Below are 24686 nucleotides of genomic sequence, written 5' to 3'. Positions count from 1 at the left end.
ATCTGTCTGGGGATTGGCCCTGCTTTGAGCAGGGGGTTGGACTAGATGCCCTCCTGAGGTCCCTTCCAACCCTGAGATTCTATGTTTACACTGCTATTTTCAGTGCAAGCCCAAGTCTGTCTATCTGGGCTGGGTGGCTCGCTGCTGCAGACTGTGTGGACAGGCCGTTAGCCCCACTGCAAGGCCTAACTGATTTAGGAGCGCTCTCTAACCGCTCACATTTAGAGCTGGTGAAGAAATGGGCTCTTCCCCCCGCCCTCCATGGAAAATGTGGCCTTTTCCTCCAAAAATCAAAGATAAGAAAATGTTCCACGGGCTGAAACACTTCAATTTTCAGCCAACAGCGTTTGCGATGAGATTTGGAGATTTTCTGTGGAAAGCACTTCCTTGTGGTGAAAGGGCATCAGTTAGCCAAACACCTGACTCTCCATCGAAAAATCGTTTAGCCAGAATATTTCCCACAAGACCTAGTCACATTCTACGGGCCTGACCTGGCAGCCCTGGCCCAAGGCAAGGAGTGCTAGCGAGGTCAGATCTGCTCTAGGAATTATTTTGGGGCAGTTCCTTGGCTTGTGTTATACAGGAGATCAGACTGGTTCATCGGACTGGTCCCTTTTTGCCTTAGAATCTACGTCCATGGGATCATATGGTTCAGGAGGGGCGACTCGTGTTTGCTGGATCGGGGTCTAACACGGGCTGACGTACAATGTGCTAGCCAGACTCACAGCAGACAGGAGATCACTTTTTGAATACCCACGTCTCGCTTGGCTGCCTTCTTTTTCAAAGGCATCACAGAAGAGGCGGCGGCGCTGGGAGATCCCGTGGCCTCCTCACCTGAGCAGAAGTTGCAAACCTCGTGGAAGATTCCCATCCCTGCTCCGCAGACCCAAGAGGTTCAACGTGTGGAAGAAATTTCCAAACGCCGGGTATGTGGAAGGCTGGTGCGCTGGTCAAGGCTCCAGCCCCAGACTTGGGTAAACCCAGGTTCCCAACTTCAGCCTGCCATTGTTAACTACGAATCTCAATACCTTTGAAGCCTCTCTTTTCCATCTGTAAAATGGGTATAAGAGCACTGCCCGACCTCACGGGGGTGTTGTGAGGATGAAGACTGTATGCGGCTCTGATGCTAAGATAATGGGGACCTCAGATAAATAGATAGCTCTGAAATTACCAAGACTTAGCCTCACCTAGTATAAATTGTAAGGAAATGGGAACCCAAAGGACATGAAAGCGATAGGAAAATGTGACCAGCATCCCTTACATCTTTGTCCGTGAGCTCACCTCTCCTCCTAATAAACTGAAGACGCTGGCTAGCGGTGCCGGCTTGCAAAGCCACCAGTAAGGCAATGTAATATGCTTTACCAAACAATGAAGACATCAAAGCGGAGCCAGGCAGGAGGAATATAAACCTTCTCGATTTCACTGAGCAAAGCTCCCTTCCCAACAATGAAGTCACCCCAGAGATCAAACAAACAAATCTAAGCGGCCTTGCAAAGAAGCATGGCTGGAAAGTCCCCATGACAACTAGCTGACATCACAAAGGTGGCTTCATCATTAAATCATTAAATATAATGCCATGTGGACAATCATGATAATCAGCAGCTTAAGAACATTAACGGAATATAAATCCTGTTCCCTGGGAGAGCCGGGGATAATTCATGTTTCTGATAGATTTTTTTTTTTTGGTTGATAATTATCACCACTTTTGAGGGGAAAAAAGATACCCTTCTCCGTGCCGTAGCCATTAACCAGACTGGAGGTTTCCCCCATCCCCCTCTCTCCCAATCACTGGCTCTCAGCAAAACGTCATCAGCCATTTTCGTTAAAATGCCATGAACAAGAATAAGCAGAAAACAATTCCCTTCAGGCCCCTTATGTCCGAGGGAGCTTGGAAATTTGCACTTTCCTTTTCTCTGTGGAAGGATGTGACCATTCCTAAAAACAGGGGGACAGACCCGCTTTCTACTCACATATTTACTCCTGAGGCTGATCCGGGACTTTAGATAATAACCTACTATTCTTTCTCCCAAGCACATTGATATGGGCCGACAGTGCTTATTTTCCGCCACCATGATATCTGAACACCACACAATCTTTAACCCCTCATGACCCCGCTGTGAAGTAGGATGGTGCCCTTATCTCCATTTTACACAAGGGGACCCGAGGCACAGAGAGACTAAGTGACTTGCCCAAGGTCACAAAAGCAGTCTGTAGTAGGGCAGAGACTCAGTGATCTAACCCCAGAACCATCCTTCCTCTCTCCAAGTGCAGAGCTGTAGTGCATCAGAGTGTCAGCCTCCCAAAGGAGGGTAGCAGCATTAACCCCATTTTACAGATGGGGAAACTGAGTCCTGCCTCCGAACCCGTCCCCTTTCTGGGGAGCCACTCCTGCAGAAGCACCTGAGAGTGAATGGCACCCCAGAAAGGGGATGTGTTAGGAGGAAGGACTCAGTTTCCCCATCTGTAAAATGGGGATAATGCCGCTACACTCCTTTGTCAAGTGCTTTGAGATCAATGGATGGAAAGGGCTATATATCATCCCATGCAACAGGAGTTGCCATGTTGGCTAGGACTATTGGAAGCATTGCCACTGCTCCCAAAAGCCATTCCGGTGGGCTGTAATATTTTGGTCTCATTTTGGTTGTTGGGTTTGGTGTGCCAGTGCTGGGTGGTGCTGGTGGCCTGTGCTTTGAAGGAGGTCAGACTAGATGATCTGGTGGTCCCTTCTGGCCTTAAACTCTCTGACTCTAAGCCTCTTACCCAGTGCCCAGCAATGGCTAGCACTGGCCAAGTGCCAGAACGTGGAGGCCCATTGTTTACACAAAGGGGATGAATGGGCTAGCGAAAGTAGAACTGGGTGCTTCTGTTCTCCCGGTCTCCTCACCCAAGGACAAGGGAACAGTCAATGTAATTGAAAGGCGGCAAATTCAAAACAGGTCGAAGGAAATATGTTTTCACATCAGGAGATTAGCCTGTGGAACTCACTGCCACAGGATGCTGCTGAGGCCAAAATCTTAGCACAATCCAAAAAGGATTGGGCGTTTACATGGTAACAAAGCTCCCCAGAATGACCATATTTAATGCTAACAATAATTGGGAAGGGATATTAAACCTCATGTTCCAAGGTTTAAGCCAATCACTGACTATTAGATACCAGGATGAAACCTAATGTGGGGGGCACTTTCTTGCACCTTTCCCTGAAGCATCTGCCAGAGACAGGGTACTGGACTAGGCAGGCCTTGGGTCTGAGACAGTCTGGCAATGTTCCCATGTGGTACCTAACATGGGGTGACTGGGTTCTCTCCTCACCCCTACAGCACCCAACGGATGGCCTGAAACATCTGACTGAACTGCTGTCACTGGGCTCAGCCCAGTGCGAGGCCCCACCGTTCATGTGCTGGGCAAGTGCCCATGTCAACTGCAAATGAAGCAGAAGCTCTTTGGGAGCCATGAATGGGCTTTTCCTTTTGCCCCATAGCCCTGTGTGTGTGCAACCGATGCCAAACTCATCTCTGGGGGTCAGTGACCCTGGTGCTGCCACCCCCTTCCTATTCCCTCCCCCACCCCGTCAGACCCACGGGCCTTACTTGTGGTGTTGTATCGGACTCCGTTGATGTATTCGGGGCAAGGGCGGGCCACCAGCTGCCCCACAGCACTCCGGGGCCAGCATGTACCGATCAGGTCTATTGAGGCATTGCACTGGAGACCTGGGAGAGACAGGGGAGAGGGTTAACAGAGATCCCAAAGTTAACTGCACGGAGCTCCCACCCGCAGCCCCCCTTGGGCGACAGAGCAAAGGGACTGACCCCTGCAGAGCTGGGGGGGTGGGCTAGGGCATTTATTGCTGTCTGCTCACTGCATCCCATTCCCAGCTGTTTGCTGCATCCCATTATCCCCTAACACGTTGGAAGCTTTCTTGCTCTGAAGCAGTCATTGCTGGCCACTGTCAGAGTCGGTTTCTTCACTAAATAAAAAAGGGGTCTCTCTTACGATATAGCTAACTTGAACTAGCCACAGGGTTGCAAGCTCTTAGTGGAGACGAGGCACGGGGAAGTGTTACCTTGCTGTAGCTGGCTGTGGTTAAACCCTACACTACTGGCTTCCGGTACATGCACCGGTTCATGTACCACCTTCTTAAAAACTTGTTGTGAAGCAAACGGATGGAACATCAAGCTCGTGTACCACCAGTGGTACATGTACCGCAGTATGGAAGCACCTGCCTTAAACCCTCCCGCTCCATCCTTTATCTCCATCAGCAACTACCCCTACATCACGGTTTCCACTCGGGTTTTACAGCAAGACAGCTAACGTGCAAGAGCTTATCTCATTGGAGAAACACACCTCTTTCCCTAGTGAAGGCAAGCCCAGGAACTGGACTAGCTTGAACATAGGTGTGACTGGGGAAATGCTTGCCCTATCCTGGGTCGGAGTCTGTCTGGGGATACCTGCGTTTCAGACTCCGATGCAAAGTGGATTATAGTAAGTGGGCCTGGGTGGACTTGGAATCGGAGAGAGGCAGTGGAGACTTTCAGTCTCAGTTGGGTGGTTCAGCTCTATCCCTGGTGAGAAGGAACCAAAAGTTGTGACAATAAATGAGAGCGTCCTGCTGTCTTATGTATAATGAGTTGTTTGGTTATGTTTAGAGCTGGTTGGAAAACTGTGTGTGTGTGTGTGTGCACGAATACCAAAATATTTCAATTAGGAAATTCTGCTGCAATTGCCTCATGGGAGTTGTAGTTCACTTGCCTCATGCTCCCATTCCCCTCTATAAGGCAGGCTCCTTGGTTAGACTACATTTCCCATGATGCAACATGGTGTCCCCTCATAGCGAGAAGAGGCAGTTGTATCATGGGAGTCCCTGGATATGGTGCATCATGGGAGATGTAGTCTGACTATGGAACCTGGCTCATGAAGGAGAATGAGGACATGAGGCAGCTGAACTACAGCTCCCATGAGGCACCACGACATCTTATCTAAATACAGCTATGTTGGGTTTCTGACAAAAAAAAACCTCACAACATTTTCAAAGAAGGCAGACACTTTTCAAGACAAATTTTGTTTAGCTGAAAAGCCAATTTTCTGTTAAAAAACAGTTTTGAACATTTTTCAACCAGCCCTAGTTGCAGCACCTGTTATAAAACCCACTCTGGAAACGTGGCCCATCTGTTGGCCAAGGAAGGACTGAATGGGCCAAGGAGCTTGACGAGGGTCTTTTGAGTAGAGCGCTGAGCCCTGGTGGAAGGACATGCACTCACTGTGGCCTTCAGCCTCCATGTCTATAGAACCAGCAAAAAAATCATGTATACACGGAGAGAATAACAAGGTATCAGGGGGTTTCCTGTGGCACAGAGAGCCCAGGTGTCACCATGTTCACAGGGTGAAACCTCCCCTTTCCTTCCCTCCTTCCCCCCCAGGTTGTAATAATGCTTTATTCCAGCTAATTTAGAATTCAAGTTTAAGTAGGGCAAGTTGGCAGTTGCATGGTTAACAGGGTATAGCACATAGTTTTATTAACTCATTTGATGCCAGTAGTTGTTTCACAACCACGTCCACCAGCTTAGAGCATGTACTGAGAAAAAGCAACAGCTCTTCCTTCTGAGGGACTGTAGCAGAATGTACACCTGCTCCTGCCTGGAAGGGCCTGAGATAGCCCAGGGAGCAGGCAGCCTGAAGGTTGAGCTGATTGGGGGAAGTGGCTGCAGTGGGGGCCAGGCCCCAAACAGACTCAGCTGGCCCTATAAAGGCAGGGAGCCAGGAGCTCAGGCCAGAGTCTCTCTCTGCCTTCAGAGAGAGAAGGGCCTGGCTGTAGGGAGCTAGACAGAGTACCTGAGTGGAGCAGGGCTGGGGAGCTGCAGCCTGGAAAGCCCCAGGCTCTGGCCTAGGGGAAGGCTAAGGGGTACTGGGGGTTGCAGAGGGCAGCCCAGGGCTAGGCCAAGGCAGCAGGTCCAAACCAACCTTGCCGTTGATGAGTGGCCTATACTGCAGTCTGCCCCAGGGAGTGGGGGCTAGTTGGTGACTGGCAGTGGCCTAGTAAGGTGGGGGTAGTGGTGGGGGTTCCCCAGGGACGGGAAACCCAGATCTGTGGGGTACTGCCAGGGGGCAGCATCCCAGTAATAGGGGCACTGGGTCCCAGGAGGGACACGGGGGCCAGAAGAGGACAGGCGGATCACTGGCCTGTAGAGGGCGCTCCAGATGCTGGATGAACTGAGTCCCCGAAGCAACCAGTAGGGGGCACCGCAGGGGTGAGTCCGCACCCTTACAGGGACCCGCCCCACTTCCCCATTACTCCTTTGCAGTCTCCCCTCCCCTCCAGGGGTTCCTATTCAGTTTTCAGGCACTGGGTCCTCTGGAAGAACCTAGAGGGAGTTTGTGCTTCATGCTGCCTTTGGGGCAGCAAAAGAGGCCTGATTTGGCTGGCGATGTTTTGGGCACATGTTGTCCATTCGTGGCACCCGGGATTAAGCATGTCGCTTTCGGGGCTGAAAATAATTCTGCACCCGTAGTGCTATGTGTGTAACGCTTTCTGCGTGAAAAGATTTTTCAGTGCATTGCAGGCGGAATAATCCAACATCAAATTTTAATGGTGGCTTTAACTCTGACCTCTTTTTCTTGGTGTGGGTTTAGCACTCTGTAAACTGTGTGGTACTGTACAGGAAATCGGCTCTATCCGGGCCATGGCTAATACGGCTAATGAAAGCACAGTGTGTTAATTTAGGCTTTATTGAGGCCAGATTGCAGAGTTATTTATATATATTTTTAACATAGTACAGGATGTTCTGCAGCAAAATATGTCTTTGTTACATCTGAGGATTAGATACAAAACCGATTTCTCTGTGTCATGTCACCATAATTCAATAATTAACATTCTGCAGTTTGAACAGGGGTGTGCAATAGACCTTGAAAGGTGTTTGTCTGGTTTAGTGCAAAGCACTTATAGTTATTGAAGATGCGGCAGCACTTTCTGGGCTGAAATGAGTGGTTTCATTCTTTTCTAACTGGCTTTCGGTAACTCCGCATCTCAAATACTGTGAGCTTGACTCTGAGCTCAGTTACATCAATTCTACATCGGACTTGAATGGAGTTACTCCATACTTTTGCTGATATGAGAGCAGAATAGACCCAAGTGTATCTCGGTAGCTGCAGTGCATTGTGGGGGAGCTCTGGTTGCAACTGGACATTTTAATGTTCATGTGTCTGCATTTCTCCTACATGGCATGTGAATAAAGCTGGCCAAAAACAATTGGCCAAAAATTGGATTTTTGATAAAATGCAAATATTTGGGGGGGGGGGGGGGAGAATCTGTTTTCACTGAAAATGGACTGTTTGAGTTTTTGATGAAAATCCAAAGTCCTTTAAAAATATTTGCTGAAAAAGTTTTCCTCAAAAAATTATTGCAGGAAAAAAATCATTTCCCAAGAGTTCTACATCCGAATTGTAAAAGCGTTCAGAGTGTTGGAAACAATTCCATGTTTTTTAGTGGTAAGGTGTTTTTAATTCTAACTCAGTTTTTACTAATGTTTATGTGGCTGTCACAACCTTAAATTGCCCATTCCTTGGGGAAAAAATCATGGTGGTCATTCTGACTTGCTGTGTGATCGTGGGCAGATCCCATTTAATCACATGTGCCTCAGTTTCCCCATTTGTAAAATGGGGCTTATCACTTGCCTACATCACAGGTGAGCTGGGAGGCATGAGGTTTGCATAGCGATACAGCACTGAAAAATGAGAAGTCATTGGCCACTGAATGAAGCAGAATATTCATAAAGGGTAAACAGAATGACCTGAATAATTAAAGGTTTACATAGCTTGACATTGAATCCAGGCATAATAATAGAATGGCTGATTCCATTAATCAATGTGCTATCAATAAAGAGTGAAAGGAGGACGGAAATATAATTAATACCAGCCAACATAGTTTTCATGGAATTTAGATCTTGTCAGACAGACGTGCTATTGTTCTGTGAGACCGTTCCAAGCATGGTCGATAAAGGCAGCTGTCTTGATATAATATACTTAAATTTCCAGAAGGCATTTGACATCCTACCTCATGACTTTCTGATGAAAGAATTAGCACTATACAAAATGAATGTGGGCCCAAAAGAAATGAATTATCAACTAGCAGGAGTTCCGGCGGGCTCTGCCAGACTGGTACACGCACCCTGGAGGCTGTGATTTCTACTGGGGAGAGGAGACTGTGTAAACCTCCCCTCACTTTTCTACCATTTAACATCTCCCCCTATTTATATGCCCCCCTGGGTTATAGCTGAACACCTTCGACTCTTCATTGTATTTAAGCATCCCAACGCCTCTGTGAGAGAGGGCACTTTACAGATGGGGAAATCGAGGCAGAGAGACAAAGGGACTTACCCACGATCACATAGGGAATCTGTGGCACAGCAGGGACTTCACCCAGAGGCTGCTAAGCCCAAGGGGAGTGACCTACCCACTGGCCCATCCTTCCTTTCAGGGTCCTCTAACGCAACCACCACTATTCAGGATGAAATAGGCCCCTGCTTCGTCTCCCGCCCTGCCCCGGGACCAACGTGCAATGGGCATTTGTCCGGTGGTTCAGATCCCAGTTCTGCCAAGCAGTCAGCTCCCCAACCTTGACCCTGCGACAGAGTATTCAGCCGGGTCCCGTGTCTCCGCAGATTAAAGATTTATGGCGTCAGGCAATAAACAAACCTCATAAATCAATCCCGCTGGCGGAGCTGCCGCTCTGGCCCCATCAGCGTGGCTGGTGCACAGAGAGCTGAGAGCAGCTGCCTTTCCGGGACTGCAACGGCCAGGTGGGGATGGGACGTCTCAGCAGCTGGCCTGAGGCGGAGCAGCTAAGGCAATGCTGTGGCCAGTGGCAGATCAGTTAATGTCCAAGCTCAGACAGTGGTGGGGACAGACGGGTCAGGGAGGATTTGGAAGGAACTATGGAGCCCTTTGCCTCTAGGTCACCAGCCTGAGCAGCCCTGGGGCAGCTCTAAGTTCTGCAACAGCGTCTCAACAGCTCACCCAGTGGCCGCCTGCTGCATTGCGAGAGAGGGAGAAGAGCCACTGTGGCTGCTCCATTGGCTACTTCCCAGCCAGGTTGCAGGAGTCCTGTGAAAGCAGGGAAGGAGCACTGAACCTGGGGTGTGGGGGGGCTAACACAGGATGGCCACTCTCCTCCAAACAGCCCCCATAGGGACCATGCACCATCTGGGGATAGCCGGAGTCCAGGGCATAGCAGCCACTTCCCCTCCCCAGCCCGGCCTGTGCCGGGGGCTGCAGGGATGGGGGCGAACCGGCTATGTCGGCTGTATGCCCACAGGGCCCTCCTCCGGCAGGGAACTTGCAGGTGATGTCTGCCCCCTTTGTGTTGCCCGAGGGGCTCAAGGGGATCTCCCCAAAGTAGGGATTGTGGCCTCTCGACCCTGCTTCAGTGATACGCTGGCGCCCTGGCCGGATATCCCTGGGGCAGGGTACGCCTGGGATGCTTGACCTGCCCGGGCAGTGCCCGCTCTCTGCCAAGATGGTGTCACCTACAGGGACATCAGTCTGGCACCCTTCACGTGCACTACGCTCAGCGTTGTGTGTGTGGGACGTACAACATGACGCAGTCTCGGGGAGGGGGGGGGTGGAGAGAAAGAATCTGTCCAGGCCCTAAATGTGGGCTGGGCCCTCCCTGTCCTCGGCTCCTGTAAGTGTAACAGGCGTGACTGGGAGGCTGGATCCTGACTGACGGCACCTAGGCCCAGATCCTGGGAGTTAGGGGCCTCGATAGCTGTGAGCAGCTGGGCCTTGCCCCCTCGTCAGGAGATGGCCGAGGGCTGAAACTGGTCACCAGGCAACTCCCGCTGAATGCGAACAGGACCCTGAAGCAGGGTATGTGGGGAGGGGGCTGACATCAGGGGACTGGAGGGCCCAGACCCACTGGAGCCACCCAGAGGCCGTTTATCACTCAGGGCAGCAATGGTTAGTGTTACAATGCTGCCTTTGATCCCCAGCCCCTATCTCCTGCTTTGGGGTGGGAATGGGGCAGGAAGGGATGGAGATGGCTTTGTGCATCTCACCCTCTCGTGCCTGTTGATAGGCTCCTAAACACCTCTGGGGGTGTGGGCTTTCGTTCTCTGTCTGCTCACGTGTTCATGGGGCTGGGATTCTGGAGCTGAAGAACTGGGGGTCAGTTGTGCACGGGCGTGAGGTATATGAGCTTTCTGTGGCACACACGTTTGGGCCACGTGCTTCACGTCTTTCTGTTGTAACCCTAATAACCGACGTGGGAGGGTCACTGGTGGAGCTTGAAGGGGGGTGTCCCAGGCTACCCTCTACGGCCAAAGAAATGGGGCTGGGCAGGCCGAGGTGAGTCCTGGGCTGAAGAACAAAAAAAACAACCCCCCCCAACTCTATTTACAGCACTGGGCAGCAGCAGCAAGACGTAGGGAAAAGGATAAACTGGGAAAACCCAGCCCTGGGTGCCAACGTGGGAGAGAGGCAAGTTCCCCAAGCGTGAAAGTCCACATCCTGGCCAGTTCTAGTCCTGACTGCTGTGATCCTGCACCCGAGGCAGGCGTGTGGCGATGGAGCTGGGTCTGGGGAATGGGTTAAACAGAGCAGTGATGAAAGGGATAGGGTGCATCTTGGCTGAATAATAGTTTCATGGCTCTTTTTACTAGTAGCATTGATACCCAATGTTCAGGAGAGATTGCATAAATTCCCCCAGTGGTTTTGCCTGGATACATACGTGACTTCTGTTTTGGAGAGTTTCTGTTCACTCACGCTGGTGTACAGCAATACAGCTTTCTCGGGGCAAGTCCCAGGGCTATAAACAGTGCTTTACAGTATTGTGCTAATGGGGCTAGAATTTACCAGTTCTCCTCCCCTCTCCATTGTGCTGAACGGAGGAAGGAAGATCACCTGCCACACATTTGAGGAATCTTTTTGGAGGGATGGCTGTATCTCAGAAACTCCTGAGTGAAATGACCCCAAATTTGGACCTCTAACCCAAGCGAGTGTCCCCATGAGGCACACCAGATTTCAAGGAAATCAGATTAACGGTGCAGATTTTACAGTCTAAACCTTAACTAGAGCAGAGCTGGTGGTCTGCCATAATAAAAGAAATGGGTGTTGCTAGGTGAGGTTCCGTCCCATTTGTCCCTCATTACTAGCCATCACTGGCTACCAGAGTTTAGAGCACCGCTTAGCGTGGAAATGATATTGATCAGATACTAAATGTATTCATGTTTTCTTTTCCAGCCCATCCATATTTTAGAGGGAATTATTTCGCAAGCTGCTTTTTGCAAACATCTGCTCTGGCCTCGGCAGAATTGTTTATAACCGCGACATTGTTTATGTTCTTCGCAGCGGGACGACAATACGAGTCCGAGGGGTCTCTGCACATGTGTGCGTGCACTGGTGAGTTACACTGGTGCACACTGTCTGTGCTCGGGTGTAGAACGCCTTCCTCTGCGTGTAGCGTACGTTGCTTTAAAAGCAGCACAAACTTGGAAAAAAGCACTGTTATCACTGAATAAGGGTATCCACACAAGGAGTTACATAGGCATAACCACAGCAGGATAATGAGATTGTCATAGGTATGCTGGTAAATCTCTCCATGTTGACAAGCCCTATAAATTCATTTAAACCTGTTCCTAACCGACTTAAGATAAACCAAAAAGAAGTCGGATTTAAACCAAAGTAAGAGCGTCCACACTGCCTTTGGCAGTGCAGTTTATGGTCGTCCCTTTGCTTAAGCCGGTGCACGTCCAAGCCCCGAGATGGAGAGCTTGGTCCTGTCTCTGTTATGGACGAGAGGTCCAAAACCACATACAATTCTCCCCCAATCTGAGTTGCGGGCTGGCAAGGAGCTCAGGGAAATGTGGGCTTGCCATCAAGAGATAAGATTCCTGATCAACTCCCGGTGGAGGTAGTGGTAACGCCAGCACTTGAGTTATTTCAAAATGGACTGGAGAAAGACCCTCCAGAATATGGATATGAGTCGACAGTGTGCCCTTGTTGCCAAGAAGGCCAATGGCATTTTGGGCTGCATTAGTAGGAGCATTGCCAGCAGATCGAGGAACGTGATCATTCCCCTCTATTTGGCATTGGTGAGGCCTCATCTGGAGTACTGTGTCCAGTTTTGGGCCCCTCACTACAGAAAGGTTGTGGACAAATTGGAAAGAGTCCGGAGGAGGGCAACGAAAATGATTAGGGGGCTGGGGCACATGGCTTCTGAGGAGAGGCTGAGGGAACTGGGCTTGTTTAGTCTGCAGAAGAGAAGAGTGAGGGAGGATGTGATAGCAGCCTTCCCCTACCTTTAGAAGGGGCGTTCCAAAGAGGATGGATCTAGACTGTTCTCAGTGGTGTCAGATGATGGAACAAGGAGCAATGATCTCAAGATGCAGTGGGGGAAGTCTAAGTTGGGTGCACCGAAGCCCAGGAATGGGTTACCTAGGGAGGTGGTGGAATCTCTATCCTTAGAGGTTTTTAAGGCCCCGCTTGACAAAGCCCTGGCTGGGATGATTTAGTTGGGGCTGGTCCTGCTTTGAGCAGGGGGTTGGACTAGATGACCTCCTGAGGTCTCTTCCAACCCTGATCTTCTTTGATTCCTCCCACTCCTCTGCAGTAATCAGCACGTGCACCAAATTGTGACACTGAAGATGCCAAACCCCATATGTTGTTATCGGTCATGAAACTACCCAGATTCAGTTGCAGTGTTGACTCAGTGACCTGCTGAGACACGGAATCCCACGGGCTGGTTACATGCTGCGTGAGGAAGTATTTGATATCATTTACTCTAAAATTGTTTGCTTTTTCTCAGAGTCACCCTTGGTATCATGTTATGGGACGGGGGGAAGAAAGAGAAGACCCTCAGTTTCCCTTTATTTTGGTCCCAGTCTCCCGGCACCTGCTTCTCAAGCCTGGGGTCTTTAGATACGCTTGGCTTATCACCATATCCAGACCCGAAGGCGGCCACTAAGTTGTTCTGTTTCCTTTTTGGTCATCCCATGTCCCAGCTCACCCGCAAAGCAGTCCTTGGAAGGTAGCGACACACAATAGCTGTCTGGAAAGGTGCACAGTCTGCTCCTTAGAGATGCTAATTCACCCCCGTTCACCTGTTTCGCATCCTAATCCAGGTGATACTTCCCTCAGTGCCCCTCCATTTTAGTCCATTTATAGAGTCTCATAATTCATGGACTAGCCTAAAATTTAGAAGACCTGGGTTCTAATCCCTGCTCCACCTAACTTCCGTGTAACCTTGGGCATGACACTTAGCCTCTCTGGGCCTCGGTCCCCCATCTGTACAATGGGGAGAACTGCCCTGCCCTGCCTCCGAGGGGGCTTGTAAGGCTAATTACATGAAAAGTGCTGGAGAGACTTGAGATAGCACTTTGCAGCAGTGTATAGAAGAGCTTGGTGGTGGTGGTCTTATTGCGACAGGGCGAATGGAAGCTGTCTGATTGACCCAGTCATTATTCTGTGTATCTCCAGTATGTCCTCTCTTAGGTCTGGTGTACACTCCGCTTTTCTATACCTCTGTAAGCCACAGGTGTGATGTATAGTTAGCGCAGTGCAGCCCCTAATGTGGACGCAATTACACTGGTATAAAGGGGCTTTGTACTGGCATAGCATGTTGTTCCCTTATAGGGAAAAAACTATACCAGTACAAGCACTTTATTCCAGTATAACCGTGTCCACCTTAGGGGGTTGTACAGCATTAAATATACCAGTCTAGTTAAAGAGGTCAAATGTTTGTGTCTGGGCAAGTTCTTATTCGTCTGCTCTCTACGCTAAATGGTTCCAATATGTTCGGATAGAATTTTTTCCAGACTTCTGATCATTTTACATCACCCGTCTCTGAAATCCCAATTTAGTTCCTCGGCTTGGTACGTCTATATCTGTGTGAAAGACGTGCGAGACTGAAGGGGAAAGAAATGCTGATGTTGTTAATTTGACCTTTATGGATTGAAATTCCAGCAGCACCCCAAGGGAGTCGTGCATGGCTGAGAAAGCGAGTGCCCAGAAAGAGATTGCCTCAAGGTAACATTCGCAGGGATCTAAGCTAGGGCTGGGCCAATGTTTTTGATCAAAATGTGGGTTTTTTTTTAATGAAATGGTTTGCAAATCATATCAAAGTATTTGTAAAAATATCCATATTAGCTCAACTGTGCCAATTGTTTGACGAAACACAAATTTTGTTTGGATTTAAAACCAACATTTTGTTGGTTTTTAGTTTTTTTTTTTTGATGACACATTTTAAAAACAAGCTCAAAACTTACATAAAAAAGAAAAAAAATATCACATGTTTGTTTTGATTTCTGTTGGATTCAAATCAAAACAGACTTTTGTTTAGAAAAAATCCATTTGCTGAGTTTCTCTGAAAATCTGGCCCTCCCTGGCACGAATGCTGCAGTGTGCTAAACATTTCGGGAAATCTATCCCCAGTCATGGTGCTGGGCCTTTTGAAATTTTGCGCTGAGCAATTATGAAAATATAGTCCCTAAAGCCCAAAGAGCTTTAAACAGTATGTTCTGCTTCAATTGCTTCCACCAGCCCCAGAGAGCAAACTACAAATGAATTGTGCATATCGCCAATCAGAAAATGAGTGGGGTTTCCACTGGAACTTTGCATGAAAATGAAAAAATATCTTTAAAATTTTTTTGTTCTGTCTGGGAAAACTATCAGAAACCACAAAATGTTCATCCGAAAACTGTGAACCCCCAAGTCTTTTTAATTTTCAGCCAAAATTTTTAGGTTGCAGAGGTTTGATTTTCTGACAAAATGCGGGATGTTTTTAAGGAAAAAGGACTCGTTCTGTGACAATTTTTGACAGGTCCAAAATCCAATGGTTGTGAAGTTTTTGGATCAGTCCTTGTGGTGCAGCTCTCCCAAGCTCCCGCCTAAACCATGGTCTGCCTAGTCGAGAAGCTAAAACAAGATGCCAAAAGGAGGCGGCTCGCTCTCAGGGCACGGTGCCGATCTCCATGAAATGATTGTCCCTCTGCTTCCTTTTGTGTTTTGATCAGCAATGGAATAGCTACCGAAGTTGCTGAAATTTACATTGTAGCCATTCAGCTTCAGAGTTAACAACCTGATGCTCGGGATTGTTCACACCTCTCTGACCCATTGTTTCAGGCTGTCGGCAGGCTCTGGCAGCACATGTATAGCTGGCCCAACAGCAGTGGGACCAGAATAATTGAGGGTCTGATCTCCTCGAAGCTTTGGCCAGCAGGACTAGCTGGGGAGGCCACTACCTGCTTATTTTCACCTTTCCACCCTCCTGTAGCACGAGTGAGCACCCTCTTTGGTGCCTTATTTGTTCTGCCACCCCTCTTTGCCCCATACCAGCCAGTTGCCCATGTGTTAAAGGTGACTCCATGGCAGGGGCATCATTTCAGAAAACCCGGGGCAAGTGCATACACGCAGTGGGTCTCACATAGCCAGCCTCTGAGTGCGACCCCCCCCCCGTTATAAATTAAAAACACTTTTTTATATATTTAACACCATTATCAATGCTGGTGGCAAAGCAGGGTTTAGGGTGGAGGCTGAAAGCTCATGACCCCCCCCCCCCCCCCGTAATAACCTCATGACCCCCTGAGGGATCCCAACTCCCAGTTTGAGACTCCCTGGCATAAAGAACAATTATGATATGCAATTATATTATATCCTGTAAAGTCTGGTTGGGGGTCAAAAAATGGAGCATAGAGACCTATGAGAAGTCTGAAGTGGGGAACAAAGGTTTGGGGTGGCAGCTGCCCCCCTGGGCCCATAAGCAAATGACCCCTCTGCTCTGTGGCTTCTCAGAGGCAGACCTGCCTTCAGAATCTCTGCTGTGCTCCGGATCAGGGCTTAAGTGGCTTCCTGCAGGCAAAGAGGGTCAATTCAAATGAACCCCCTTGGTGCAATTGCCACAATAAGCCATGGAGAGCTCGACACACAATTCCACTCGAGTGGCTGCTGCTGAGCCGCTTGGAAAAGCATCGCCCCCTTACTTGGAAAGAGGCTTTGAAAACGACAGTGATTTTCTCCTAATAAAGGGTCAGGGCTGAAGAGGTCCCACTGGCAACATTCAGCTCTGCCGTTTGCACCAGGAATTAGCACGAAACCAGGCTCTAAATGCCTGACCCGTCTCATTGCAAATAGCTCTCCCCGTAAGAGCAGCTGTAAAAAACCAGCTGCCGGGTGCTTCCCTGGAGAGAATAAATCCTAATAATAAGGCATAAAGCCCCACTCCCATCAGACTTTCTTTAGACCAGCATTACTCAAGCATTCCAGGTTGGCAACCCTTCATTCCAAGTCAGACATTTTTGCAAGCCTCTAAAAAGAAGAACAGGAGTACTTGTGGCACCTTAGAGACTAACAAATTTATTAGAGCATAAGCTTTCGTGGACTACAGCCCACTTCTTCGGATGCATAGATCCGAAGAAGTGGGCTGTAGTCCACGAAAGCTTATGCTCTAATAAATTTGTTAGTCTCTAAGGTGCCACAAGTACTCCTGTTCTTCTTTTTGCGGATACAGACTAACACGGCTGTTACTCTGAAACTTGCAAGCCTCTGACATTCTGTTTATGCTCACAACGCTAAGCCGGGTGTGTGGTTGAAGGGGAAGGGTGCACAGGCAAGCAAATTTTCCTTTGCTTCTGATTGTAATACAACGTCTAATGCCTTGCCTGATTGCCTTTCATCACACCCCCTCGGGTTGTAACCCACTAGTGGAGAAACACTGGCTTAGACTGTAAAGCCACTGAGGGCAGAGATCATCTCTCCTGTGTGTTTGTACAGCACCGTACACAATGGGGCCCTGATCCCTATTGGATTTCCTTTTAAATTTCATAGAATATCAGGGTTGGAAGGGACCTCAGGAGGTCATCTAGTCCAACCCCCTGCTCAAAGCAGGACCAATCCCCAGACAGATTTTTGCCCCAAATGGCCCCCTCAAGGATTGAACTCACAACCCTGGGTTTAGCAGCCCAATGCTCAAACCACTGAGCTATCCCTCCCCCTTACTTAACAATTTCCTAGGTTTCTAATGTTTGATTTTTGGATAATTATAACATTCTTATAGTGTATTTTACCCTCAATTATTGCACCGTTTACATCAGATGCCCAGAGGTCATGGTGACAGGCCCTGACAAAGCTGCACACACTGACAATGGGACAGCTAACGTTTTTTTTTATATGCTTTTGGGGTAATATTCAGCATTTAGGGTCAAATTCACCCCTGTTCAGAGCCAGCACAAGAAAAATCGCACTCAAGATCAAGGAGCATGAGCTTTGTGTTGGCCCTCTGCCCAGGGGTGAAAGATGGGCATGGATAGCGATTTGTCTCACAACCCCCTGGGCTTTGCGATTTTCCACTGGGCTCAGCACATGCTACTTAAAGTGGAACCTTGGCACAGGAGGTTTGAATTTTCAAATGAGCCTAGGGGAGTTAGGCACGTACTTCCCATTGATACTCAAAATCCTAGCCTGAGTGCCTGGTCTGCAGAGATCTTTGCAGAGGATTCTTGTCGCTTCTACAGCTGGTGAGGCCAGAAAACTGGGATTATTTTATTATCATTTATTGAGCACCGACAGTGCTTCTCGTGCCTGAACTCACATAGACGGAGAGGTGGACCCAATCTAAGATACACAAAACAGTTCAGGTACAGATAACACAGAGGATCATATACACCCAGTAGGGCCGATCTCACACACCATCGGGAAATAAGACATGTTTAAATACAAAATACGGCACATTAGCTAGGCAGAGTCAACCCTAGGCTTCCTCCTAGACTGGCCATGCTCATGTAATACGTTATTCAATGTGACTTGCCCTGCCTAGACCAGGTACAAAGTCGTCTTTAAGACCACATTATTTAAAGCACATTCATTAATGGATTTTCAGGCACAATTTCTTTCCCCAGACTAGACAAATATCCCAGAGAGATCGTCACTGAAACGTAAGGCTGGTCAAAAATTTTCCATCCAAAAATGGGGTTTTCCATGAAATGAAAACCCTAGCAGAAAATGTCTGCTTTCGTCGAAGAGGTTTGATTTTTCACTGGAAACTGAAAAATGTTGACTAAAAACTGATTTTTTTGGTCCAGTTTTTGACCACAGATGTTTGATTTTGGTCAGAAAACTGGTGTGTACGGGATGCAAATGTTGGGTTTGCAGACACGTTTGGCTTGTTTTCAGGTTTTCTATGAAAAGTCGAAATTTTGTATGGTGAACCCACCTGCCCATTTTCTGAGCAGCATGACTAAAAAGGCCTCGTGGAAGGAATGTGATATAAAGGGGGGAATCAAATGAGGATGGAGAGGTGGCTGTGGGACCCAGAGATATGGAGCTGAGTGTGTAAGAAACACCATGGAAGAAGGCATGAAAATGAACACCTTAGCACAGTGCCGTTTTCAAAATTGGGGCAGACTCTCTGAATGCAGAATCAGCAACTACAGAGGTGGAAATTGGGAGACACATCATAAACCCAACATTTTGACTTTATAATATAATATCATTAGGGCTGTCAAGTGATTAAAATATTAATCGTGATAATGTGATTAATCGCGCTGTTAAACAATAATGGAATGCCACCGATTTAAATATTTTTGGATGTTTTCTACATTTTCAAATATATTGATTTCAATTACAACACAGAATACAAAGTGGACAGTGCTCACTTTATATTTATTTTTGATGACAAATATTTACACTGTAAAAAAACAAAAGAAATAATATTTTTCAATTCGCCTAATACAAGTACCGTAGTGCAATCTCTTTATCATGAAAGCTGCACTTACCAATGTAGAATTATGTACAAAAAATAACTACATTCCAAAATAAAACAATGTAAAACTTTAGAGCCTACAAGTTCACTCAGTCCTACTTCTTGGTCAGCCAATCGCTCAGATAAACAAGTTTGGTTACATTTGTAGGAGATAATGCTGCCTGCTTCTTGTTTACAATGTCACCTGAAAGTGAAAACAGGCGTTCTCATGGCACTGTTGTGGCCGGCGTTGCAAGATATTTACATGCCAGCTGCGCTAAAGATTCATGTGTTCCTTCATGCTTCAACCATCATTCCAGAGGACATGCGTCCATGCTGATGACGGGTTCTGCTCAATAACCATTCAAAGCAGTGCAGACCGACACATGTTCAATTTCATCATCTGAGTCAGATGCCACCAGCAGAAGGTTGATTTTCTTTTTTGATGATTCGGGTTCTGTAGCTTCCGCATCAGAGTGTTGCTCTTTTAAGACTTTTGAAAGCTTGCTCCACACCTCCTCCCTCTCAGATTTTGGAAGGCACTTCAGATTCTTAAACCTTGGGTCTAGTGCTGTAGCTATCTTTAGAAATCTCACATGGGTGCCTTCTTTGCGTTTTGTCAAATCTGCAATGAAAGTGTTCTTAAAACAAACAACATGTGCTGGGTCATCATCCGAGACTGCTATAACATGAAATATATGTCAGAATGTGGGAAAAACACAGAGCAGGAGACATATAATTCTCCTCCAAGGAGTTGTCACAAATTTAATTAACAGATTATCTTTTTAATGAGTGTCATCAGCATGGAAGCATGTCCTCTGGAATGGTGGCTGAAGCATGAAGGGGCATACGAATATTTAGCATATCTGGCACGTAAACACCTTGCAACGCCGGCTACAAAAGTGCCATGTGAACGTCTGTTCTCACTTTCAGGTGACATTGTAAATAAGAAGTGGGCAACATTATCTCCCGTAAATGTAAACAAACTTGCTTGTCTTAGCGATTGGCTGAACAAGAAGTAGGACTGAGTGGACTTGTAGGCTCTAAAGTTTTACATTGTTTTGTTTTTAAGTGCAGTTCTGTAGCCAAAAAAAATCTACATTTGTAAGTTGCACTTTTACGATAAGGCGATTGCACTACGGTACTTGTATAAGGTGAATTGAAAAATACTATTTCTTCTGTTTGTCTTTTTAATAGTGCAAATATTTGTAATAAAAATAATAATGTATAGTGAGCACTGTCCACTTTGTATTCTGTGTTGTAATTGAAATCAATATATTTGAAAATGTAGACAAACATTCAAAATATGTAATACATTTCAATTGCTATTTCTATTGTTTAACAGTGCGATTAAAACAGCAATTAATTTTGAAAATCGCAATTTTTTTTTTTAGTTAATGGCATGAGTTAACTGTGATTAATCAACAGCCCTACTATAATATAATATAATATAATATAGATTGCCTGTGCAACCTTAATTCATCCCCTTGTGCGTATGCCTTTAGTTACATGATCACATAATATTTTTCCACATGGCTTTACAAACATTAATAAGCACATTAATTACAGCACTCCCGTGGAGTGGGTAATGGAACTCTAGGGTCACCATACCCACTTCCCCTGGATGAGAAGATTGACGGGGGTGGCTCTTAAACAACACACAGCAATGCTACGTAATGAGGAGGGGCGGCCAAGTCTCATATGTAGCTGGTTTTATCCTGGTGTAACTGCACTAATGCTAATGAAGTCACTCCCGACTAGCTCCGGGACAGATGAGCGGCTGTCGCAATTGATAGAGAGATAATAAAGTATCTGATTTGCTGTACCCAAACAAAAAGTGAGAACTCTGTTATTCTCCGACAATTTGGGGGCTCTGCGGGTGTTGCCATCCCGGACGAGCCCCCAAATTGTTGGAGAATAACAGAGTTCTCACTTTTGGTTTGGGTACAGCAAATCAGATACTTTATTATCTCTCTATCAATTGCATAGAGGGAGAGAGCTAAACAGGTCTCTCAACAGGTAAACAATTACAGCAAGCATTTATACCTTTTGTTACAGACAATAATGACCAACAGCTGCATTTTGTTTATACATAGGTCATTCTGATATCTTGTTTTGCTCACTACTATAGACTCTTAGTCTACATTCCATATTATCTACACAAGGTCGCAACAACTTCTCACACAGTTCTTTCCCACTCGCCTCACACATTCCTCGCTTCTACAAATCTCGCGTTATTAGGGTTACAGTTAGCCTAACTCTTGCTAACGAACTGTCATGCATTGCAATCCCCTTCCTGTCAGTTCTTTCTCTGCTTCCACATGGCGGATCAGGCCTGTAGTGAAGAAAAACCCCAAATCTAACCAAAGCTGGCGGGGGAGTTAGGGAAGCACAGTGGAACTGCCCGAATTGGAATTCGGCTGGGACACCAACCTTAACACCCCTCTCTTAGGGGATCTTTCATGAAGGTTTTAGGCCTCATCTGAAGGATGGCGCCGCCACGAACACGGACCCCGCTGGCACTAACGCCAAGGGAAGTGTGCCAGCTACCACCTCACCAGCAGTGCTCCCTGCTTCTCTGGAGGGAATGTACCTTCCTACCCAGCATCCTTGTAGAACAAACATTAAAATGCGCCTGAAACTCAGGGCTTGCCTGAAGCTTCGGCTTGTCTGGGTGCAGGGCTCTGGTTTGGGCCCATCTCTCATGGGCAGCAACAGCTATGGCACTAGATCGTTCCGTCATTCTCTTTGGACCGCTCCTAGCAAGAGTGAGACGGGGCTGCCTGGTAACCCGAAGCCAAGCTGACATCTTAACGCCTGGCTTTCTTGTGCTTATCACATACGCAAGACAGACCTGGAGCGCCGCACGGCTTAGCTCTTGGGAATGCATCCCCCTGATCAGACGCTCAGAGGCCTGATCTATCAGAGCCACCCAACAGGCTTAGATGATTGCAGAGCATGCTGGGAAGCAGGGGGGATCGGTGAGGGCTCAGATTTTAACTGCTCTGAAATTGGGACTCTTATCTCTGTGCCGAGCGGGCTCCGGGGATAACCAGAGGTGGCTTGTTTGCCTTAAATGCAATCATTTTCATCCCCTCGAAGGGAGGCGCAGGAACTGGCACTGCAGGTGCTTCTAGGGGCATTAACAATGTGTGAGGAGGAACAAATGTCCCAAACCCTTCCTAGAAGGTTTGCCGCCTTTACAAAACCACCCCCAGGGACTTAACACTGACTGATCCCTCCAGACATACTCAGTCTGCTTTCCCCCACATTTAGTGTTGCCCTCTCACATTGTTTTATTGCAAATCTCTTGCTAGTTGGGGTTTTACTTAAAGCCCCAGCTCCTAGAGTCATAGGATTAGTCTCAGCTTTCATTAACTCTAGCTATTCCTAGTGGAGGGAAACATGAAAACGTGAGCTCTAAAGGCTGAAAACCCAGAAGGCAAATAAAACAAACGCCACATTGATGGTTTGTAAAACTCTGATGATTTTAAGGCAATCTTGGGATTTTGGAGGCCTGAGCTTTGAACGCTTAGGGTTGACAATACTATGTATACAAAAGAAAATTCCTCATTGCTATTGCTTTGCTGAAACACTGCTTTCAGAGATGGGATGATCCAGTGGTTATGTCATGAGTGTCGGACTTGGGAACGTTGCGGGGGTCAAGGCCCTGCTCTGCCACAGACTTCTTCTATGACCTTGGGCAAGTCACTTAGCTCTGGTGTGTCTCACCTCTAATGGTACGTCTGCACTTTGAGCTGGGGATGTCATCCCAGCTGGAGGAGACATACCCGTGCTAGGTCTGGTCAATCTAATGTGCTAAAAATAGTGTAGCCAAGTAGTAGCCATCTGAAATGTTAGTTATATACTAAATGTTCGCATTGGAAAGGCTACCACTACTTTTAGCAGACTAACTAAAAGAGCATGGAACAACTCAAAGCTGACCATCAAGACCAAAATGCTAGTGTACCAAGCTTGTGTCCTCAGCACTCTCATGTATGGTGGGGAAACATGGACAACTTCTGCTCATCAGGAGAAAAGTTTGAACAGTTTCCACCTAGGTTGTTTACGCCACATACTCAACACCAAATGGTAGGACAAAGTCACCAATGCAGAGGTTCTTCAAAGGGAAAATTTATGAAGTGTGATAGCCAGGCTCAAGTGAAGACAACTGTGCTGGTTGGACCATCTGAGTAGGTAGGAAGTCGGACACATACCCAAGGACGTGCTATATGGGGAGCTATCAAAGGGAACAAGAACAACAGGACGTCCCAAGCTTCACTATAAAGACACTGTGAAAGCGAGATATGAAGGAATTTGGAATTGATCCTGACCAATGGGAAGTCTTGGCAAGTGATCGTAACAAGTGGTGTCATTGCCTCCATCAGGCAAAGTCCATGACAGGAGCTGGCTCCTGCAGCTTGAAGAGACAAAAGCCCATAGGAAGCATGCAGCTCCCAACCAAGATACAGACATTTGCAATAACTGCCAGTGGTGCCCACCAGAAAGAGTCTCCTTGTATAAAAGTCCTTGTTCTACAACAAACCGGGATCGGTTAGAAGAGCTGAGAGGCGGTGGGGTGCTCCGCGCCGCCGCCCAAGCTTTCTGAAGGCTGTCATCTGCTTCCTGCTCGGCCTGGAACTGTTCCCTTGATGCTGGAGACATCAGGTCCTCCTTGGACTGTGGACTGGGGCTTGGTCCCTCTGGAAGCGATGCAGGTGCTGGGGCTGTTTCCGTTCACTGTGAACCGCTGTCCGCTGGTGCACTATGTGGTATCTCAGGCTCTGGCTGAGCCTCTTGGGTAGGGTTATCTGCTGCTTCCGCCAGGTCAGGCTCGCTGGTGCCCTCTGGCGTTGAAGTTGTAGACGGGTTTGCAAGCGCTGGACTCAGTGCTGGCAATGGTTCTGGTGCTCGTTGTGTTGCCAGTTCCGGTTCTGGGACTGGCTTTGGCTGGGTCTCTGGGATTGGATCAACTACGGCTGTTGCAGTCGTTGGCAGGGGATCTGGTTCCACCACCTCTGTCTGGGTCTCTGGTAACACAGACAGGGCCCTGGTGGACGGCTCAGGAACAGGGATGGGGGTGAAAGCTTGCTTGGCTGGGCTGCGGGTGACCATTCCCACCCTCTTGGCTAGCTTCACATGGTTGGCCAAGTCTTCCCCCAGCAGCATGGGGATGGGATAATTGTCATAGACTGCAAAAGTCCACATATCTGACCAGCCCTTGTACTGGACATGCAACTTGGCTGTAGGCAAGGTTACAGAGTGTGACATGAAGGGTTGAATTGTCACCGGAGCCTCCGGGTTGATGAGTTTGGGGTCCACTAGGGATTGGTGGATAGTTGACACTTGTGCCCCAGTGTCCCTCCATGCAATAACCTTCTTTCCGCCCACTCTCAAGGTTTCCCTTCGCTCCGAGGGTATTTGAGAGGCATCTGGGCCTGGGGATCTTTGGTGTGATTGTGGTGTAATGAACTGTAATCGATTGGGGTTCTTGGAGCAGTGGGCCTTTATATGTCCCAGTTCATTACATTTAAAACATTGCCCTGCTAAGGTATCACCGGGTCGAGATTGGTTGGTGGAGACTGGTGTGGTGGGGTGAGAAGGCGTCTGGGGTTTCCCTTGGGATGTGGGTGGGGCCTTGGGTTGTCCCAGTGGTAGGTTTTTGGTTCGGGTTGCCCCTTCTGATATTCACTCCAACTGCTATTAGTTTTTTTTTTTCTGTCATCTCCACCCATTTGGCTCCAATCTCCCCCGCCTCGGTTATAGTTTTGGGTTTCCCATCTAGGATGTACCTTTCTATTTCATCAGGAACACCCTCTAAGAACTGCTCCATTTTCACTAGGAGAAACAGATCTTCCAGAGATTTAACATTGGCTCCTGATACCCAGGCATCACAATTTTTGTCAATGTGGTAGGCATGTCGGGTAAATGACACGTCTGGTTTCCACCTTAGGGCTCTGAACCG

The 24686-nt window shown here is 47.7% G+C and overlaps 1 protein-coding gene across 1 annotated transcript in view; it reads right to left on the bottom strand.

The window, feature by feature from the left end:
• Nucleotides 1–24686, bottom strand: part of CRHR1 (corticotropin releasing hormone receptor 1) — a 99446-nt gene that overhangs the window by 39192 nt on the left and 35568 nt on the right. The window contains exon 3 of the mRNA XM_054014455.1: nucleotides 3588–3707. Within this exon, the coding sequence (XP_053870430.1) occupies nucleotides 3588–3707 (120 nt within the window). The remainder of the gene's footprint in view (nucleotides 1–3587; nucleotides 3708–24686) is intronic.

This window comes from Malaclemys terrapin, chromosome 25 (assembly GCF_027887155.1).
Source record: "Malaclemys terrapin pileata isolate rMalTer1 chromosome 25, rMalTer1.hap1, whole genome shotgun sequence".
Lineage (NCBI taxonomy): Eukaryota > Metazoa > Chordata > Testudines > Emydidae > Malaclemys > Malaclemys terrapin.
This window is presented reverse-complemented; position numbering and strand designations above follow the sequence as displayed.